General features: G+C 41.4%; 1 protein-coding gene across 1 annotated transcript in view; it reads right to left on the bottom strand.

Moving 5' to 3' along the window:
- The window catches only part of LOC141111061 (solute carrier family 2, facilitated glucose transporter member 5-like), a 123,255-nt gene that overhangs the window by 20,342 nt on the left and 82,245 nt on the right, over positions 1-20,668 (bottom strand). Inside the window, exons 7-10 of the mRNA XM_073603021.1 lie at positions 16,276-16,401; positions 10,156-10,343; positions 7,178-7,288; positions 2,534-2,635 (exon numbers count right to left, since the gene is read on the bottom strand). Coding sequence (XP_073459122.1) covers positions 2,534-2,635; positions 7,178-7,288; positions 10,156-10,343; positions 16,276-16,401 — 527 coding nt within the window. The remainder of the gene's footprint in view (positions 1-2,533; positions 2,636-7,177; positions 7,289-10,155; positions 10,344-16,275; positions 16,402-20,668) is intronic.

Raw genomic sequence — 20,668 nt, 5'->3', positions numbered from 1 at the left:
AAAATGAAAACATTTTTTTTACACAAAGTTTTCCATTTCTAAGATATTTCCAAAACATAGCATGTACATAGCAAAAATGACACCCCAAAATATATTCTGCTACTCCTCCTGAGTATGGTGATACCACATGTGTGAGACTTTTACACAGCCTGGCCACATACAGAGGCGCAACATTGAAGTAGCACATTCAGGCATTCTAGGAGCATAAATTTTCCGGGATCACGTCATAGTACGTGATCCCAGAGTTATCCAACCGCCCTGCTGCCGTCATTCAGGTATGGGGCAGTTGGCAACTGGTTAACTTAATGCATAGAATGCATTAAGATAAAAAGCCTTCTGACTTTACAACCACTTTAAGGGGATTTTTTTTTCTTACTCTAATTGCTGCCACGTTAAAGCTGAGATTTCACCCTGAGAGTGGTCGATACTTTTAAAATATTTGTTTTATTTACAACAGATAGGCCACAGTTTGAAGATCTGCAATTTGCCTATAATTTTTACCATCATTATGTGCGTTTTGTTATCACTTTAAAGTGGAACTTCTCTGCTCCTATACTAGATTTCTGGAAAAGGCTGGTTAATTTGGTAATTCCACCTTACAAAGTCACTTATCTATCCAGAATGTCAGAGCCTCTCTGAATAAAAAATTATATGATATGTAATTTCTATTATTCTGAGCTATGAAAAGGGGTCTGTGAAAATAAACTTGTTAAATTTTCACATAGGCCAAAATACAGGGTTAATGTTTCCCAGTATTAGAAATACATAACTGGGAAAATAACTTTGCAGCTTAAAATGTTTGTTCTGCAAGCAAGTTGCATAGAAGTCAATTAAAGTCATGGACTCTCGGAACTGAGAACAATGAAAAGATTTACTCCACAAACAAGACACACCAGTTTATCACTGGTTGTACACAAAGGCTGTAGTACAGGTGGCCTTGCATTGTTTAGGCAATGAGAAATCAAGTGTTATTTGACCACTTGTATAGTGTATATTCTATACATTGTTTCACTTGTGGACAAAGCTATTAACAAGCTGAGCAGATAAACAAGAGACAAAACCCTAACCCTGTGGCACATCTGCGCGTGCGTAGGTGGCAGGGAGAATTTGTCTGCTAGGTGAGAAACACACAAATTAAGTACTTTATTAAGTACTTAATTTAAGTACTTTAGTTATTTGTTACAAGTAAGGATCCTCCCAGCCCCATCTCACCATTAGGTTTCACCATTTTGTCCCTCGTGCAGAATATAGAAGGTGAAACCAGGCAGTCAATAACTGTCTGTGCGCATATCAATTACATCTCTGCCCTTGCTGTGACTGTCATTTGTCACTGCTCTCTATATGGCAGTAGGCATACAACATCATCTAGAAGGATGGTTAGAGATGGAGATGTGGTTTTAGGTATTGACTATAATGCCGCATACACACGGTTGGACTTTTTGACTGGACTTGTCCGACGGACGCCGACGGACCAAATCCGGTGGACAATCCGATCGTGTGTGGGCTTCACCGGACCTTCAGTGGACTTTTCCAGTCGCAAATCTGACGGACTTTAGATTTGGAACATGCTTCAAATCTTTACGTCGTAACTCCGCCGGACCCAGAAATCCGCTCGTCTGTATGCTAGTCCGACGGACAAAAACCCACGCTAGGGCAGCTGTTGGCTACTGGCTATCAACTTCCTTATTTTAGTCCGGTGTACGTCATCACGTACGAATCCGTCGGACTTTGGTGTGATCGTGTGTAGGCAAGTCTGGTCGTTAGAAAGTCTGTTTAAAGTCCGCCAAAAGTCTGTCTGTTGAAAGTCTGTCGGACGGGCTGTCGGACTTTTGTAGCTGAAAAGTCGGACCGTGTGTACGCGGCATAAGTCAGTTTTTGCAGAAAAGGGTGCAGGTTTGGGGAAGGAACCTGTTGAAACAGCGAATGAAGTAGGAAAGTTCACTGATCTGAGATCCTGTGAGTTATGCTCCATGCACACTAGGAGCAGAAAAAAACATCAGCGTTTTAGCTGGGAAAACGTGGCATAAAAAACGTGAATTTAGAGCATATTGTACAAAGTTTAGGCGAGTCTATGAGAGTTTATGAGCGTTTGAGTTTACAGGTGTTTTTTGTACTTCACAACACTCCCCTCTGCAAAAGTTAACTCCCAAATAAAAAAAAAAACATTGAAACTTGATGCTCAAGAGAGATAACAGGAGTTTAGGAGTGAGTGACGTTTTCACAGCTCCTAAACTTCTCCAGAAAACGCGATTGATAAGGGTTTTTTTCCCTGCCTCCGAACGTCCCTGTCAGAAAATGCCTGTAGTCGTCATAATGTGCAAAGACCCAATACAATAGAAATGTTTCTATAGGCAGGTGAAAAAAACGTCAAACGCCTGTAGAATCAACCTTTTTTTTTGCCAGTGTGCATGGAGCCTAGGGTTAGATACACAAGCAACCATTTATAGTGATTTGGATCTTTACTTAATGATCAGTTCAGTGTTCAAGAACTTATATTCAGTGCATATTCTTTAAAAAGCCACAGTATTCCTACCTGATAAACCAGAGCAATAGTTAAAACTACACAAGCAATGCAACATGTCCCGAAGCCTATAAGCAGTAATAGTCGTCTACCCCACGAATCCACAATGACGACCTGCAACCACAGAGTGAAGACAAGACACATTTATATTATCTGCAGAGCAGTCAAAAAGAATATAAAACAGATGAAAATTAGGAATCATGTTACAGAAAATATAAATCTATTTCTTATAAAAGCTTATGCAAAATTGTATGGATGTGAAAACACAAGCTTAAAATGAAACTATGACCAAAAATGTAATTTTTGATTTTGACGATAGTTCCACTTTAAGATAATAAGACACATGGGGGGTGATTTACTAAGAAGAAGGCACTGCACCAGTTCATACATTAATTGGTGCGCCTGAAAAGTCATTAAATGAATGTGCGAACCGGCGCACATTGAAGCACAAATAACGTTAATAAATACCTTCATATGTAAACTGCAACTGGCGCTAGAGTAACTGCGGTTTTCTCATTGATATTAGCGTACACCCAATACAATTGGTTAATTTCATCGCATTGGATGTGTCTTGTTAGGCAATTAGTAGGTGTACTCAGTTAACCCTTTTGATGCTAATCTCATTCCTATCACCTCTAATATAGCTATGAAATGTGTTTTTTCTTTTTTTTTTTTTTTACTCAAATCTTTGAACACATTACAAAGAACAAAGAAGTGTTGCTAAACCCAAAAAATTTATATTTTCAGATCTTAATCTTTAAAGGTGACCATACACTGCAATCAGTCAGATCTTAAATAAATTAGATTTAGTGCAAGAGCCTGTTTTATTTCCTATATTTTGAATTCATTGTTCAAGTGCGTCTTCCTATTACCTATTTTGTTTAAATATCGAGTTGTACAGAGATTGGCCAATCAGATTGCATAGTGCATGACCATCTTAAAGTGGAGGGCCACCCTGAAAAAAAAATTGCACCAAAAATCCTAAAACAAAAAATAAAAAAAAAAATTTAAAACTTACCTGAACCCTTGTTGCTAGGCAGTCTTCCTAATCTGCCTCTTCCTATTCCGCGGCGTGTCCTGTTCCTTGGTGAGCGACCCCGATGCCTTCTGTCAACTGTGTGTGTTCCCAGAAAACCACGGGGCCATTCACAGAGCGCCGCTCGCACGTGCGCAGTAGGAAACTGGCAGTGAAGCCGCAAGGCTCCACTGTCTGTTTCCCTTAGTTAGGATGGTGGTGCCGGGACCCGAGAGCCAAGGGACGGGTCGGCCTCGGGCGGCCGACATCGCGGGCACCCAGGACAGGTAAGTGTACTTATTTAAAATCAGCAGCTACAGTGTTTGTAGCTGCTGACTTAAAAAAAAAAAAATCGCTGGCCGGAATCCCGCTTTAAGTGCCAAATTTGGACTGTAGATGTGCCATGACCCACTTGTATTTTCCAAACGATATCCCTTGGGCATTATACAAGGCACTTGAAAAAACCACCTTTTTTCAAGACATGCTAGAGTGATCAGGAATCTTCCAACTACGGTTCTCCAGCTGTTGCGGAACTACACATCCCATGAGGCATTGTAAAACTCTGACATTCACAGACATTACTAGACATGATGAGAATTGTAGTTCCTGAACAACTGGAGGGCCGTACTTTTAAAAACCCCTGTGCTAGACTGATTATTATGCCTCCAGAATTGGGAGTGTGGCATCTACGCAACTTCTCTCTGCTGGTGGACACAAGAACATACATCTATAGATATATCTCTCTCTCTCTCTCTCTCTCTCTCTCTCTCTCTCTCTCTCTCTCTATATATATATATATATACACACACACACACACACACACACACACACACACACACTGAAGCAGGAAGCGATATACATTGGCCCGGAAGTGAATCTCTACACAGGAAGTAGGTGTGTGTTTTGAGGCCAAATCATTTAGACATACACACATGACCCACACAAACACCACCCTATGTAAGAATAAATCAAAAATTATTAAAATATTTTAACCCAAAACAAAAAATAGCCTGCCCCCAATACATACAAGGCCATTTGGGTCTGTTAAGGCTTAAAATGAGAACCCCCACGTTAAAAATACCACCCCAAACTAAAAAAATATTGTGCCCCTCCCACACACTAACAAACCCCTAGCCAAACACACAGCAAGCCAGCCCATGAAAGGGGAGTGGATGCTTGGGGGCAGGAGGGGCTTGGGCACCCAAAAAGTCAACCACCTTGTTCCCTTATTCAGGGGACAAGGGCCTCTTCCACACAACCCAAGGCTGGGGTTGTCGGGGGCTGCAGACAGGGGGCGTTTTATGGAATGTGGAAAACTCCTTTGAACTAGTGGGTACTAAGTGCTTTGTGGTTGGTGTTGGGCTGAGCCCAAGATGCCCCAAAGGTAAGCTATGTTGAGTGCATGTGGCCTTGTATGATTCAGGAGGGGGTTGGGCGATCGCTTTTCTCGACCCTTTCCTAGCTGGCCCTGTTGTATGCTCTGAAAAAGGATGTGGTTTGGATTGGTGAAGGCAGCTCACAGCCTTTTGAGAATAGAATGGAGTGTGGAGTTCCCCTTTAAAAGCAAAAGTTAGCACATGGAAATTCAAGGGGTAAGAGGGGGTCGACAAGAGCATTGTAGAATGGAGTGTGGAGTTCCTCTTTAAAAGCAAAAGTTAGCCCTTACAAATCCAAGGGGTTAGAGGAGGTAGACAAGAGCATTGGAGAATGGAGTTTGGAGTTCCCCTTTAAAAGCAAAAGTGCGCCCATGGAAATCCAAGGGATTAGATGGGGAAGACAAGAGCACTGGAGAATGGAGTCTGGAGTTCCCCTTTAAAAGCAAAAGTTAGCCCATGGAAATCCAAGGGGTTAGAGGGGGGAGACAAGAGCACTGGACAATGGAGTGTGGAGTTCCCTTTAAAAGCAAAAGCTAGCCCAAGAAAATTATATGCATTAGAGGGGAGGTTAAATGCCCTTTTAGAAGGAGCTAGAGGAGCTAGAGTCATTTTACATAATTTTAACAAGGTGCATGTCACATGTTGACAACGTAACATGCTAACATGACCTGTGTGCAAATCTCCTTAAAAAAATACATAAGGGTAAACCAGCGTAAAAAAAAATGTGTCAAGTTTAGAGGTGCAACCCATGCAATTGCATGTACGTTGCTTGACATTTACTAAGTTTTTTGGTGGCACAGTGAACAAACGCATGTGAACGAGCACAACAGCTGCTTGCGCATGCGCACTGCTTACATTGATCTTACACAGTTCTAAACGTACTTGCAGGCACAGCAGGCTTTCTCTGAAAAAGTTACTTTCTCATTCTATTTTGGGCATATTACTTGGGCAGTTGTTACTAAACTTCCACACATCACCCCATAATATTGGCAATATTGATTTGGAGATGCCGTGCGCCATGTCCATAGTTGCGCACAGATTGCATTCTCCCGTGCGCCGAGATCGATATAGTAAGTTGGGGATTCGTGCTCTGTCACCGGCGCACCATTTTCGTAAATATGAAAATGTGCGTTGCACCTCACCGTACGCCTCTACTGATGGCGCACGGCTTTCGTAAATTACTCCCCTAGTCCTGAAACTATTTGCTATCTTTCCTTTCTATGGTCATATCTTTCTGTACCCCCTTAAACCCCTTTAAAGCTGGCCATATACAGTGTCTTGAAAAAGTATTCATATCCCTTGAAATTTTCCACATTTTGTCATGTTACAACCGAAACCGTAAATGTATTTTATTGGGATTTTATGTGATAGACCAGGAGTCTTCAAACTACGGCTCTCCAGCTGTTGCGGAACTACACGTCCCATGACGCATTGTAAAACTCTGATATTCACAAACATGACTAGGCATGATGGGAATTGTAGTTCCTGAACAACTGGAGGGCCATAGTTTGAAGACCCCTGTGATAGACCAACACAAAGTGGCACATAATTGTAAAGTGGAAGGAATTTATAAATGGTTTTTAAAATGTTTTACAAATAAATATGTGAAAAGTGTGGCGTGCATCTACGTTTTTGGTTGTAAAATGACAAAATGTGGAAAATTTCAAGGGGTGTGAATACTCTTTTCAAGGCACTGTATTAATACAAATTTTTCAATTTCATGACTTTCTAAGGGTTAGTAGGGTTAAATTGACGTTTTTTATCAACTGGAGAAAATTTAAAGGCGCTGGAAAAATGTTCTAAAATGAACAAATTTCTAATAGTGTACGTGGTTTTTTATTTGAGAAAGTCCATGCCATTCAAAATGGAATGTTAAAAGCAAACAACATTTCAAAGTAGTTTCGAACAACATTTATCAAGTCATCAAATACGCTGTGAATTTTTGTGCAAATGTTTGAACGAGTCTTCATGTGAACATTTGTTTAAAAATCTACTAGTGTATAGCCAACTTTAGAAAGCCTCAGACAATCTAAGATGCTTGGTAATACACACAGAGATTTTCAGCTTATTGGAAATGGTTCATGTGATCAGCTCTTGATCCTTCATTCCTTTATAAAGAAGAATGAAGGAACAAAGAACCACCTATGTGCCACTTACATCATCAGCTGAATATCGTGGTGAGCAGGACAGAAAGATACCTCTCTGCTTGTTGTTCCCCAGGATAAATCTGCTCACCTATGAGCATTGAGCAACCACAGAACTCACCGCACCCAAAGTCATTAGAACATTGACAGATCCAGTTGCCACTGTGACATACTGAACAGTGTCATCTGCCACTCCAGCTGCTCCGTATATACTGTCTGCATAGTAATATACCTGAAAGGAAACAAAATTCAAATTAGTAAATGTGAAATATGCTGTAGGAGTATCTGTACTAACAGATTGAAGTATAGTTTCTTTCCCAGAGCTGTACAGTCCATTATTCCATCATATACAAATTCCCAAAAATGTTAGCACACTATTTTATGTTTTTTTTATGCAAATATTGTATTAGTATCTTTTTCTTACTTTTGAAATATATGCATTCATTTGAATACATTTGTATTATTTACCTGGGCTAATGCTTACACTTTATTGGTATGTAATGTATGTATGTATCTATATTGGTGCATACTTGTGTGTGTATATATAACCCCGAAGGTGCCACCGGTTGACATGGGTCATCTGAGGCTGGCCTCAACCTTCCAGCCTCTCTGACACACCTGGCTGAACATGCTATTTTAAAGAAATGGACACCAGATCATATGATAAAGGAAAACTCCGTATATTGAGGCCTATTGAAGTTTAACAAAGTAACAAGAAAGTCATGATATAAAGAAGATTCAAATTACAGAGATTATAGTACACCTGGTGTAACAGAGCAATTGACAACACAGAGTTTGAAATTTTATTAGACTCTCAGGTCAGCTTAACCACTTGCTGACCTCCCATAGTATATATACGTCATTACTTTGACCTTTAAAACCGGGGTTAAGGCAGCAGCTAGCTGGAGGAACTAGAATCCAGCCCCCAGCTTGAGGTTAATGAACAAGAAATTATCTCTGACTCTAATAGTGAGAGTGGACAGATGATCAATGATTGATGGCGAATCTGTTGAACCTAGCTGGATGGTTTGAGCTTGTGAACAGCAATCTTTAAGTCTGACCTCAGATTTTCTATTGGATTGAGGTCTGGGCTTTCGCTAGGCCATTCCAACACATTTAAATGTTTCCCCTTAAACCACTCAAGTGTTTTAGCGGTGTATTTGGGGTCATTGTCCTGCTGCAAGGTGAACCTCTGTCGACCGCTAAAAAACATCCCCACAGCATCATGCTGCCCCCACCATGTTTCACTGTGGGGATGGCGTTCTTTGGATAATGTGTTTGCGTCAGACATAGCGTTTTCTTTGATGGCCAAAAAGTTAAATTTTAGTCTCATCAGACCAGAGCACCTTCCTCCATACATTTTTGGAGTCTCCCACATACCTTTTCGTAAACCCAAAACGTGCCATTTTGTTTTTTGCTGAAAGTAATGGCTTTCTTCTGGCCACTCTGCCATAAAGCCCAACTCTATGCAGTATAGTCGTCCTATGTACAGATACTCCAGTCTCTGCTGTGGAACTCTGCAGCTCCTCCAGGGTTACCTTAGGTCTCTGTACTGCCTCTCTGATTAATGCCCTCCTTGCCTTGTCCGTGAGTTTTGGTGTGTGGCCGTCTCTTGGCAGGTTTGCTGTTGTGCCATGTTCTTTCCATTTGGCTATGATAGATTTGATGGTGCTCCTAGGGATCATCAAAGATTTTTTATATTTTTTTATAAAAAACATTGTCCCTTACTTGTTTGGAGAGTTCCTTGGTCTTCATGGAAGTGTTTGGTTAGTGGTGCCTCTTGCTTAGGTGTTGCAGCCTCTGGGGCCTTTCAAAAAGGTGTGTATATGTAATGACAGATCATGTGACACTTAGATTGCACACAGATGGACATCATTTCACTAATTATGTGACTTTGGAAGGTAATTGGTTGCACCAGAGCTTTTTATGGGCTTCATAACACAGTGGGTGAATACATACGCACATGCCAATTATCAGTTTTTTATTTCTGAAAAATCCTCAATGAGGTAAAGAAGAAACCACGAGTAACAGTTAAAGCCTTGAAGGCATTACTGGAACTGGAAAACATCCCTATTCAGTCTACCATACGCAAATCTTTGAACAAGAAGGATGCCCATGGCAGAACACCACATATGAAGCGCTCCAAAAAAATTGCTGCACACCTGAAGTTTGCCAAAGAGCACCTTGGTAAACTGCAATTCTACTGGGAAAATATTTTGTGACTTATGAAACAAAAGTTGAATTGTTCGGGAAGAATACTCAGCACTATGTATGAAGTAAAACGGGCACATCTTACCAACATCAAAATCTCATCCCATTGGTAAACTATGGTGGAGGGAATATCATGATTTGGGCTTGCTTTGCTGCCTCAGGGCCTGGACCACTTGTCATGACCAAGAGGAAAATAAATTCCAAAGCTTGCCAAAATATCCTATAGGATAATGTCAGGATGGCTGCCTGCCAGCCTGAAGCTGGCGCTTAGTAGAAGTTGGGTGATGCAGCAGGACAATGACCCTAAGCATCATAGTAAATCCACCAGACTGGCTTCAAAAATAGAAAATGCATTTTTTGGCGTGAAGAATCTAATCTAATCTAAATTGGGATGTATTGGCATTTGTATGCCATGATGATATAACTTAAAGGGTCATAAACGATAGCTAGAAATGTGCAACATCTGATTTTATCTTTGAGAGCTACATTTTGTTCTGGTTTTTATGTGTCAGTTTTGTCTAGCTTCTAAAGCTGGCCATATTTGGATCAAAATTCAGCTGGTTCAGCTGGGACTTGACAAATTTCAATCCATGTATATGCAGGCTGGTTGTTTACAAGTGGACTTGTGTACAACCAGTCTGTCAGATATTTCACGAACAATCAGTGCCGCTGGCTATAGCCAGCAACCCTGAGCACTGTATTTTGACAGCAGGGAAAGCTTCCCACTGTCAGAATACAAAAGCATAGCTGGAAGCATTCCTCCATCCACCTCGAATGTATGGATGGGCGAACCGGATCATTTGCTCAATGCATGTAAGAAGCTTTAATAGTAGGAATTGGCTAAAATTATCAGATTGCAAGAAAAGTTGTAGAATTTCCATCACTCACGGCATTGATTCCTGACAACTGCTGCCCCATATTCAATACAATGATAGAGATGAGCTGCCAACGCAGTGGACGCAATGAGCACAAGTTCTTGACTGACAGGCGCCCCTCTGCCTTTTCTGACTGATCCTCTTGATACATTTCCTGGATTTCGCTATCGACATCTTCCCAACCTCTCAAGCGCTTTAAGGCTTTGTGAAAAATAAAGAAGGTACAGAACTTCAGCTAAATGAGTAAACACCCCCTCCCTATAATGCAAAAGGTAAAACAAATCTTAACCACTTCAGCCCCGGAAGAATTTACCCCCTTCCTGACCAGTGCGTTTTTTGAGATTCGGCACTGCGTTGCTTTAACTGACAATTGCGCGGTCGTGCGACGTAGCTCCCAAACAAAATTGATGTCCTTTTTTTTCAAACAAATAGAGCTATCTTTTGGTGGTATTTGATCACCTCTGCGGTTTTTATTTTTTGTGCTATAAACAAAAAAATAGCGACAATTTTGAAAATAAATGCATTATTTTTTACTTTTGCTATAATAAATATCCCCAAAAAATATTTAAAAAAACATTTTTTTTCCTCAGTTTAGGCCGATACTTATTCTTCTACATATATTTGGTAAAAAAAAAAAAAAATCGCAATAAGCATTTATTGATTGGTTTGTGCAAAAATTATAGCGCCTACAAAATAGGGGATAGTTTTATGGCATTTTTATTAATAATTTTTTTTTTTACTAGTAATGGCGGTGATCAGTGATTTTTATCGTGACTGCGACATTATGGCGGACACATCGGACATTTTTGACACATTTTTGGGACCATTGTCATTTATACAGCAATCAGTGCTATACAAATGCACTGATTCCTGTGTAAATGACACTGGCAGTGAAGGGGTTAACCACTAGGGGGGCAGTGTAAGGGTTAAGTATGTCCTGGGGAGTGTTTCTAACTGTGGGGGGGCGTGGCTACGTGTAACACGTCACTGATCTCTTCTCCCGATCACAGGAAGATCAGTGACACTGTCACTAGGCAGAACGGGGAGATGCTTGTTTACATTAGCATCTCCCCGTTCTTCCTCTCCGTGAGGCGATCGCGGGTATCCCGCGGCGATCGAGTCCGCGGGACCCGCGACCCGACTCACGGAGTTCCCGCTGGGGCGCGCCGGCGCGCACGCAATGGCACGGCGGCAAATTTAAAGGGACGTACGGGTACGCCCATTTGCCGAGCCGTGCCATTCTGCCGACGTACATCGGCATGCGCCGGTCGGGAACCGGTTAATGTCTGCACCTGCTTTTGCAACATGTGTAAGTATAACTTAGAAATGTACGTATATATTTGCAGCTAATTTTCTTTTTTTGTTTAGGAAAAATTGGGCCTTCATGTGGTGGTATATGTTATTTGGATATCTCCCAATTTTGTATTATTACAGTGGGGAAAATAATTATTTGATCCCCTGCAGATTTTGTAAGTTTGCCCACTTACAAAGAAATTAAGGGTCTATAATTTTTATCATAGGGGTATTTTAAATGATAGGGACAGAATATCAATCAAAAATCCAGAAAAAACACATAAAACAAATGTTATAAATTGAATTGCCGTTCAGTGGGTAAAATAAGTATTTGATCCCCAAGCAAAATATGACTTAGTACTTGGTGGAGAAACCATTGTTGGCAAGCACAGAGGTAAGATGTTTCTTGTAGTTAGTGACCAGATTTGCATACATCTCAGGAGGGATTTTGGCCCACTTTTCCTTACAGATCTTCTCTAAATCCATAAGGTTTCTTGGCTGTTGCTTGGCAACTCAAAGTTTCATCTCCCTCCATAAATTTTCTATAGGATTAAGGTCTGGGGACTTGCTAGGCCAATCTATGACCTTAATGTGCTTCTTCTTGAGCCACTCCTTTGTTGCCTTGGCGGTATTTTTTGGGTCATTGTCATGCTGAAAGACCCATCCATGACCCATCTTCAGTGTTCTGGCTGAGGGAAGAAGGTTCTCATCCAAGATTTTACAATACATGGCCCCGTAATGCGGCAAAGTCGGTCTGTACTTTAAGCAATGAAACAGCCCCAAAGCATAATGTTTCCACCGCCATGCTTGACTGTAGAGATGGTGTTCTTAGGGTCATAGTCAGCATTTTTCTTCCTCCAAACACGGCAAGTCCCCCTCCTCAAGAAGGCACAGTCATGCCAATGAACATCTAAACGATTCAGAGAAGTATCTGGAAAAAGTGCTGTGGTCAGATGAGACCAAAATTGAGCTCTTTGACATTAACTTGACTCACCATGTTTGGAGGAAGAACAATGCTGACTATGATCCTAAGAACACCATCCCCGCAGTCTAGCAAGGAGATGGGGCTGTTTCTCTTCTAATCGTACAGGCTGACTTTGCCACATTGAGGGGCCAATGGATGGTTCCATATATTGTAAAATCTTGGATGAGAACCTTCTTCCCTCAACCAAAACACTGAAGATGGGTCGTGAATGGGTCTTCCAGCATGACAATGACCCAAAACATACCGCCAAGGCAACAAAGGAGTGGCTCAAGAAGAAGCACATTAAGGTCATGGAGTAGCCTAGCCAGTCTCCAGACCTAATCTTATAGAACATTTATAGAAGGAGCTGAAACTTCGAGATGCCAAGCGACAGCCAAGAAACCTTACAGATTTAGAGAAGATCGGTAAAGAAGAGTGGACCAAAATCCCTCCTGAGATGTGTGCAAACCTGTTTACCAACTACAAGAAACATCTTACCTAAGTCATGTTTTGCTTGGGGATCAAATACTTATTTTATTCACTGAACTACAACTTAATTTATGTCATTTGTTTTATGTGTTTTTTTCTGGATTTTTGGTTGATAGAGAGAATCTCATTTAAAATACACCTATGATAAAAATTATAGACCCTTCATTTCTTGTAAGTGGGCAAACTTACAAAATCTGCAGGGGATCAAATAATAATTTACCCCACTGTAAATGGGGACTGGCCCAAAGTAGTAAAACTAGGGCTGTTACTGATTAAAATTTTCGTGTTCGATTAATCGTTTTTTTAAATCGATTAATCGACTCATTTCGATTAATTATTACTACTTTTAGCTGATTTAGCACCGTTGTTATGGCAATGGCCGAAGCCGGACATAGCAGGGCATGGCTAGGACATCACACGTCATATACTCAGCCTCACCGTGCCCATAATCGCAGCCTCACCGTGCCCATAATGCTGTCTCACCGTGCCCATAATTGCAGCTTTGCCGTGCCTATAATGGCAGCTTCATCGTGCCCATAATGCTGTCTCACCGTGCCCATAATGCTGTCTCACAGTGCTCATAATCGCAGCCTCGCCGTGCCTATAATGGCAGCCTCACCGTGCCCATAATGCAGTCTCACCGTGCCCATAATGCAGTCTCACCGTGCCCATAATCGCAGCCTCACTGTGCCCATAATCGCAGCCTCACTGTACCCATAATCGCAGCCTCACTGTAGTCAGTGCCTGTGCCTGGATTACACAGTCTGCGGGCATCTCCCGCTGTGTGTCTCGGAGCTGAGTGTGAAAACTTTAGCCGCGCTGTGAGAAAAGTCCCGCCCTCCTCCTAGATCAGCTCGTGTGATAGACAGAACACTGCGTCTATCACACAAGCTGATCTAGGAGGAGGGCGGGACTTTTCTCACAGCACGGCCAAAGTTTTCACACTCAGCTCAGAGACACACAGCGGGAGATGCCCGCAGACTGTGTATGACATGTAGTGGAGGAGGAGGGAGCGGAGCGCTGAGCTGCAGCCACAGCTTGGCCCAAAGCGGCCCCAGGGCAGGCAGCCTACCGATCAAAAAAATTTTGATCGATCAAAAAAATTAACGATTAATCAAGGAATTAATCTTTAATTTCCACAGCCCTAAGTAATACCTGTCATTTTTTAAAATTTTAACTGTGTGAACAATTTATTTCCATTTCCATGATTTACTTCCAAAAAAACAAACTAAAACAAATTCTCCTGACTCCTTACTTCTGACATGCATAAGGATATCACATACTGTATTTGTTATTTTTGCCCATAGCAGAGCCTAGAGGAAATAGTGCACATTTGACTTTATTTGTCCTACCTAAACACACTAATGCCGTGTACACACGATCGGATTTTCTGACGGAAAATGTTCGATGGGAGCTTGTTGTCGGAAATTGTGACCGCATGTAGGCTCCATCGGATATTTTTCGTCGGAATTTCCGCCAAACAAAATTTGAGATCTGGATCTCAAATTTTCCCACAACAAAATCCATTGTCGGAAATTCCGATCGTGTGTACAGAATTCCGACGCACAAAATTCCATGCATACTCGGAATCAAGCAGAAGAGCCGCACTGGCTATTGCACTTAATTTTTCTCGGCTCATCGTACGTGTTGTACGTCGTCGCATTCTTGACGTTCGGAATTTCTGACAAGATTTGTGTGACCGTGTGTATGCAAGACAAGTTTGAGCCAACATCCGTCGGAAAAAAAACATGGATTTTGTTGTCGGCAAATCCGATCGTGTGTACACATAAGTGGTATAACACTAAACTAGATCAAGCCCTGATCTATCTTTATTTTTTTGTTAAACAGACTTTTTTTCTTCAGACTTCTCTTCTAGTGAGAAGAGACATATGCAATGCATTTTTTTTCTCAGAGGAACAAGATACAGGTGTGGGTTCTAAAACTAGTAATCACTGGTTAACTATAAGGCTCCTTTCACACTGAGGCACTTTGCAGGCGCTAAAGTGCTAAAAATAGTGCCTGCAAAGTGCCCCGAAAGAGCTGCTCAATGCACTCCAGTGTGAAAGCCCCGAGGGCTTTCACACTGGAGTGGTGCACTTGCAGAGCAGTCTAAAAAGTCCTGCAAGCCGCATCTTTGGAGCACTGTAGTTCTAGTTCTGGTGACCCTGGTGGGACATGCTGGGATTTCCTGATTTTGGAGGGATTTCCTATCACTTCCTGTTTTGGTTACAGGACAGGATGTGAAGGGAAATCTCTCAAATGGAACACAGATGGCAAAAAAATGAAATCTGACAGGGTTTTAACCCTACCTTTATGCAGCCAAAATAAAAAGTTTTGCCTTTAGTTACATTTTGTATACAATATGTGTTTCTTTTTCCATCTCAGAAAGATGAGAGATGGGTCACTGTAAGGAAAAAATATCTATTTTGTGCGTACTCTATTTTTATTCAAAGGACTGAATACAAATTTATGTCATAGCTGACAGCAACTGGTAAAGTTACTTACATTTTCTAAGACAATGATTGCTTTGGGCTCTTTGTAAGGTGGAATTCATACCTCTACTTTTCCACGTGGTGCAGTTTCAGTGCGGTGTGGTTTACAGGAGTATTAAAACTCATCCGTACAAAATGTGTTTGCTTGAAACATTGCCAAAGTTGCATTAAGTGCGATTATATCTCCATGTTTCTATAAATGTATATGTTAACTCCTTTGTGACTGTAATATACCGTTTTAAGTCCAAATGTATTTTGCACCTTTATATGGGAGTGTTAATAATCCTTGCAACAGAGAACCAAGTATGTGGTTATTCCTTGCCATCTCTAGTTTTTATGCCTACTGTCAAACAATTAATTAGTTATTGTCAATTTAAAGTAGAACCATGGGTAAAACTTTATTTTTTCATTTCTAAAAGCGTAAGGGCAGGTTATACCTCTTGTTGGTTCATTTTTTGCCATCTGTGCCTTTTACCTTCACTTCCTGTCATTTAGCTAAAACAGGAAGTGAGAAGAAATACCTGCAAATTAAGTTAATCCCTTGGGGACCCCCAGGTCCCCAGAACTAGTGTCCAGATGAGAAGATTTTCCCTCTATTACTGTCCTGGGGACAATCAAAAATGTGCGATTTTCTTTTACTTTCACTACTAATGGTAAACAGGACAAATGCAGAGGATGAACATCCCTAATGGGGACACACACACAGCAATAAAAACCTGACAGGGGTTCCAATTGCTCTACACTCTATGCAAAACTAAAGAAAAAGGTTTGCCTTTAGTTATACTTTAACTAACACATTCTGACACTGATAGACTTGGTCTATGCATCTAAGCTTTACAAAAAAAATTTTGGCATGAAAGGGTTAATACATTTTTCTACATTAGCCAACGCTTACCATTTCTGGCTTTTTCCTCATTACCCTTGTGCAGCAGTGTGTATCTTGGACTTTCAGGAAAAAAGGGCAGTAAAATAAGCTCTAGTACAGCAGGAATTCCGGTGAGAGCCAGCAGTATGGGCCAACCTATGAGGATTGTGAGTGTGAGAATCGTGAGTACAAAGTTGTAACTAAATGTGTAAATATATATATTTATATTATATTATATACCGATCAGCCAAAACATTATGACCACCGACAGGAAAAGTGAATAATATATACAGTATATGTATATACAGTTTTACATACAAACATATACAGTATCTCACAAATGTGAGTACACCCCTCACATTTTTGAAAATATTTTATTATATCTTTTCATGTGACAACACTGAAGAAATGAAACTTTGCTACAATGTAAAGTTTGTAAAACAGTGTAAATTTGCTGTCCCCTCAAAATAACTCAACACACAGCCAGTAATGTCTAAACCGCTGGCAACAAAAGTGAGTACACCTTTAAGTGAAAAAGTCCAAATTGGGCCCAATTAGCCATTTTCCCTCCCCGGTGTCATGTGACTCATTAGTGTTACAAGGTCACAGGTGTGATTGGGGAGCAGGTGTGTTTAATTTGGTGTTACCGCTCTCACGCTCTCATACTGGTCACTGAAAGTTCAACATGGCACCTCATGGCAAAGAACTCTCTGAGGATCTGAAAAAAAGAATTGTTGCTCTACATAAAGATGGCCTAGGCTATAAGAAGATTGCCAAGACACTGAAAATTAGCTGCAGCACGGTGGCCAAGACCATACAGCGGTTTAACAGGACAGGTTCCACTCAGAACAGGCTTCACCATGGTCGACCAAAAAAGCTGAGTGCACATGCTCAGCGTCATATCAAGAGGTTGCCTTTGGGAAAAAAGACATATGAGTGCTACCAGCATTTCTGCAAAGGTTGAAGGGGTGGAGGGTCAGCCTGTCAGTGCTCAGATCATACGCCGCACACTGCATCAAATTGGTCTGCATGGCTGTCATTCCAGAAGGAAACCTCTTCTAAAGATGATACACAAGAAAGCCAGCAAACAGTTTGCTGAAGACAAGCAGACTAAGGACATGGATTACTGGAACCATGTCCTGTGGTCTGATGAGACCAAGATAAACTTATTTGGTTCAGATAGTGTCAAGTGTGTGTGTCGGCAACCAGGTGAGAAGTACAAAGACAAATGTGACTTGCCTACAGTCAAGCATGGTGGTGGGAGTATATCGATAAATAAAGGAAGCAGCGCTGTGAATTAGGTTAATATAAATATGAGTGATTAAATAAAATACATTGAGTAAATAATTAGGATGGGTATTAACTAATAAAGTTCATGGTCAAATCATATAAATCAATAACAGTTCTAATCCATGATCAAACATCCAAGAGGTGAGGTAGATAAAGAACCAAAGGCAGGGGTCCCCGTCTGAGGCAGAATTGGAAGTAAGACTGGGTAAATCCTTCACCGCACCACTGTTATATGAATAAAATGCGCGCTTACCAACCGGCAAGCTTAAGAAAGCTTGCGACCTTAACCCGGTCGGGGCCTTTCTTGGGATGGAGACACCACTAAGCCACTCCTTGGGCCGTAAGTAGCCCACTATCCACCACGCATAGACAAAGCCTGGATGTTGGGGATACTATACTCCTAACCAGGAGTTGTTCTCACAGACAGTGCCCCAAAAGAAAAGGAAGAGCAACATAGCGTAATCCTGATTGGGTTTTTATTAAAAGAAATTAAAAAATACACTTACAATGTGTTGCATGCAAATACGCATATAGAGCCGGCCGGCTAAACACGAACACCCGTCCTGCAGACGGTAAATGCAGCACGTCAGCACGTCAGCACGCCCGACGTACGTTTCGTCACACTCTTTCTTTTAATAAAAACCCAATCAGGATTACGCTATGTTGCTCTTCCTTTTCTTTTGGGGCACTGTCTGTGAGAATAACTCCTGGTTAGGAGTATAGTATCCCCAACATCCAGGCTTTGTCTATGCGTGGTGGATAGTGGGCTACTTACGGCCCAAGGAGTGGCTTAGTGGTGTCTCCATCCCAAGAAAGGCCCCGACCGGGTTAAGGTCGCAAGCTTTCTTAAGCTTGCCGGTTGGTAAGTGCGCATTTTATTCATATCACAGTGGTGCGGTGAAGGATTTACCCAGTCTTACTTCCAATTCTGCCTCAGACGGGGACCCCTGCCTTTGGTTCTTTATCTACCTCACCTCTTGGATGTTTGATCATGGATTAGAACTGTTATTGATTTATATGATTTGACCATGAACTTTATTAGTTAATACCCATCCTAATTATTTACTCAATGTATTTTATTTAATCACTCATATTTATATTAACCTAATTCACAGCGCTGCTTCCTTTATTTATCGATTGTCTCTAGTGTGTGTATCTCACCTTTTAGCGGCTGCTTTTGCTTTTCATTCAATTGTTTGTCACTTTATTACTTGATTGTGTTAATTTTCTGCATTTATATAGCGCGGTGGTCCTTTCCCTTTTATATGGTGGTGGGAGTGTCATGGGGCTGCATGAGTGCTGCCAGCACTGAGGAGCTACAGTTCATTGAGGGAACCATGAATGCCAACATGTACTGTGACATACTGAAGCAGAGCATGATTCCATTCCTTCGGAGACTGGGCCACTGGGCAGTATTCCAACATGATAATGACCCCAAACACAACTCCAAGATGACTACTGCCTTGCTAAAGAAGCTGAGGGTAAAAATGATGGACCGGCCAAGCATGTCTCTAGACCTAAACCCTATTGAGCATCTGTGGGGCATCCTCAAACGGAAGGTGGAGGAGCACAAGTTCTCTAACATCCACCAGCTCCGTGATGTCGTCATGGAGGAGTGGAAGAGGACTCCAGTGGCAACCTGTGAAGCTCTGGTGAACTCCATGCCCAAGAGGGTTAAGGCAGTGCTGGAAAATAATGGTGGCCACACATAATATTGACATTTTGGGCCCAATGTGGACATTTTCACTTAGGGGTGTACTCACTTTTGTTGCCAGCGGTTTAGGCATTAATGGCTGTGTGTTGAGTTATTTTGAGGGGACAGCAAATTTATATTGTTATACAAGCTGTACACTCACTACTTTACATTGTAGCAGTGTCATTTCTTCAGTGTTGTCACATGAAAAGATATAATAAAATACTTACAAAAATGTGAGGGGTGTACTCACTTTTGTTACATACTGTATATGTATACACAAAGCCAATATATAATATATTCTTGAGAGCTAGGGTCCCCCTTTAAAGAAAAATATAAAATCTAGCAAAGTGAAAATGTCTGCTATAAAGCCAGTGTGTAAAATGCCAACCCCTGAGTGTAAATTAGTTATGCAAGAGCTCTTTCACACTGCTGTGCTCCGGTTTGGCCCAAGCACAGGTGCAGCGTAGTGTACCCACAGTTTTCAGGTGTATTACCCACAGTTTTCCATAGACTTCTATTATATGGTATCCCATATTTTTGGTGCAGCAGATGTAGCATGCAGGACTTTTGGTGAGCTTTCAGAAAATGCACCAAAAACGCAGGATATAATATAGGTCTATGGGAAACCACAGGTAGCCCACACAAAAACTGGGGGTACACTGCGCTGCACCCACACTTTGGCCAAATTGCCGTACGGCAGTGTAAAACTGCCCTAAGGGTGCAGATTCCTGGAACACGTTTGGTTGAAACTGCATGTTTCTGGCGCAGGACTGCTTGCTATAAGTGCAGAAGGCCACCAGGGTAGTATTGGGGCTTAGGTTAGGGGTTAGGTTAGTGTTATGCCCTGTACACACGGTCGGATTTTCCGAGGGAAAAAGTGCGATCGGATTGTGTTGGCGGAAATTCCAATCGTGTGTGGGCTCCATCTGACTTTTTCCGTCGGAGTTTTCGACACACAAAATTTGAGAGCAGGATAAAAAAAATTTTCGACAACAAAATCCGATCGTTTAAATTCCGATTGTGTGTACACAAATCCGACGCACAAAGTGCCATGCATGCTCAGAATAAATTAAGATGTAAACTATTGGCTACTGCCCCGTTTATAGTCCCGACGTACGTGTTTAACGTCACCGCTTTCAAAACGATCAGATTTTCCGACAACTTCGTGCGACCGTGTGTATGCAAGACAAGTTTGGCCCAAAATCCGTCAGAAAAAATCAGATGGATTTTGTTGTCGGAATGTCTGATCAATGTCCGATCGTGTGTACAGGGCGTTAGACTCACTTTAGGGGTTAAATTCAGTGTTAAGATGATTTAGTGTTAAGGGTTTAATTTAGAGGATATTTTAGTGTCAGTGTTCAGGAAGAGGTAGTTAAAATTTTGAAGAATACGTTAAGTGAAAAAAAGATCACTTATGTCATGCAGTTGGCTGTCAAA

Source organism: Aquarana catesbeiana, linkage group LG10 (genome assembly GCF_042186555.1).
Source record: "Aquarana catesbeiana isolate 2022-GZ linkage group LG10, ASM4218655v1, whole genome shotgun sequence".
Classification (NCBI taxonomy): domain Eukaryota; kingdom Metazoa; phylum Chordata; class Amphibia; order Anura; family Ranidae; genus Aquarana; species Aquarana catesbeiana.
This window is presented reverse-complemented; position numbering and strand designations above follow the sequence as displayed.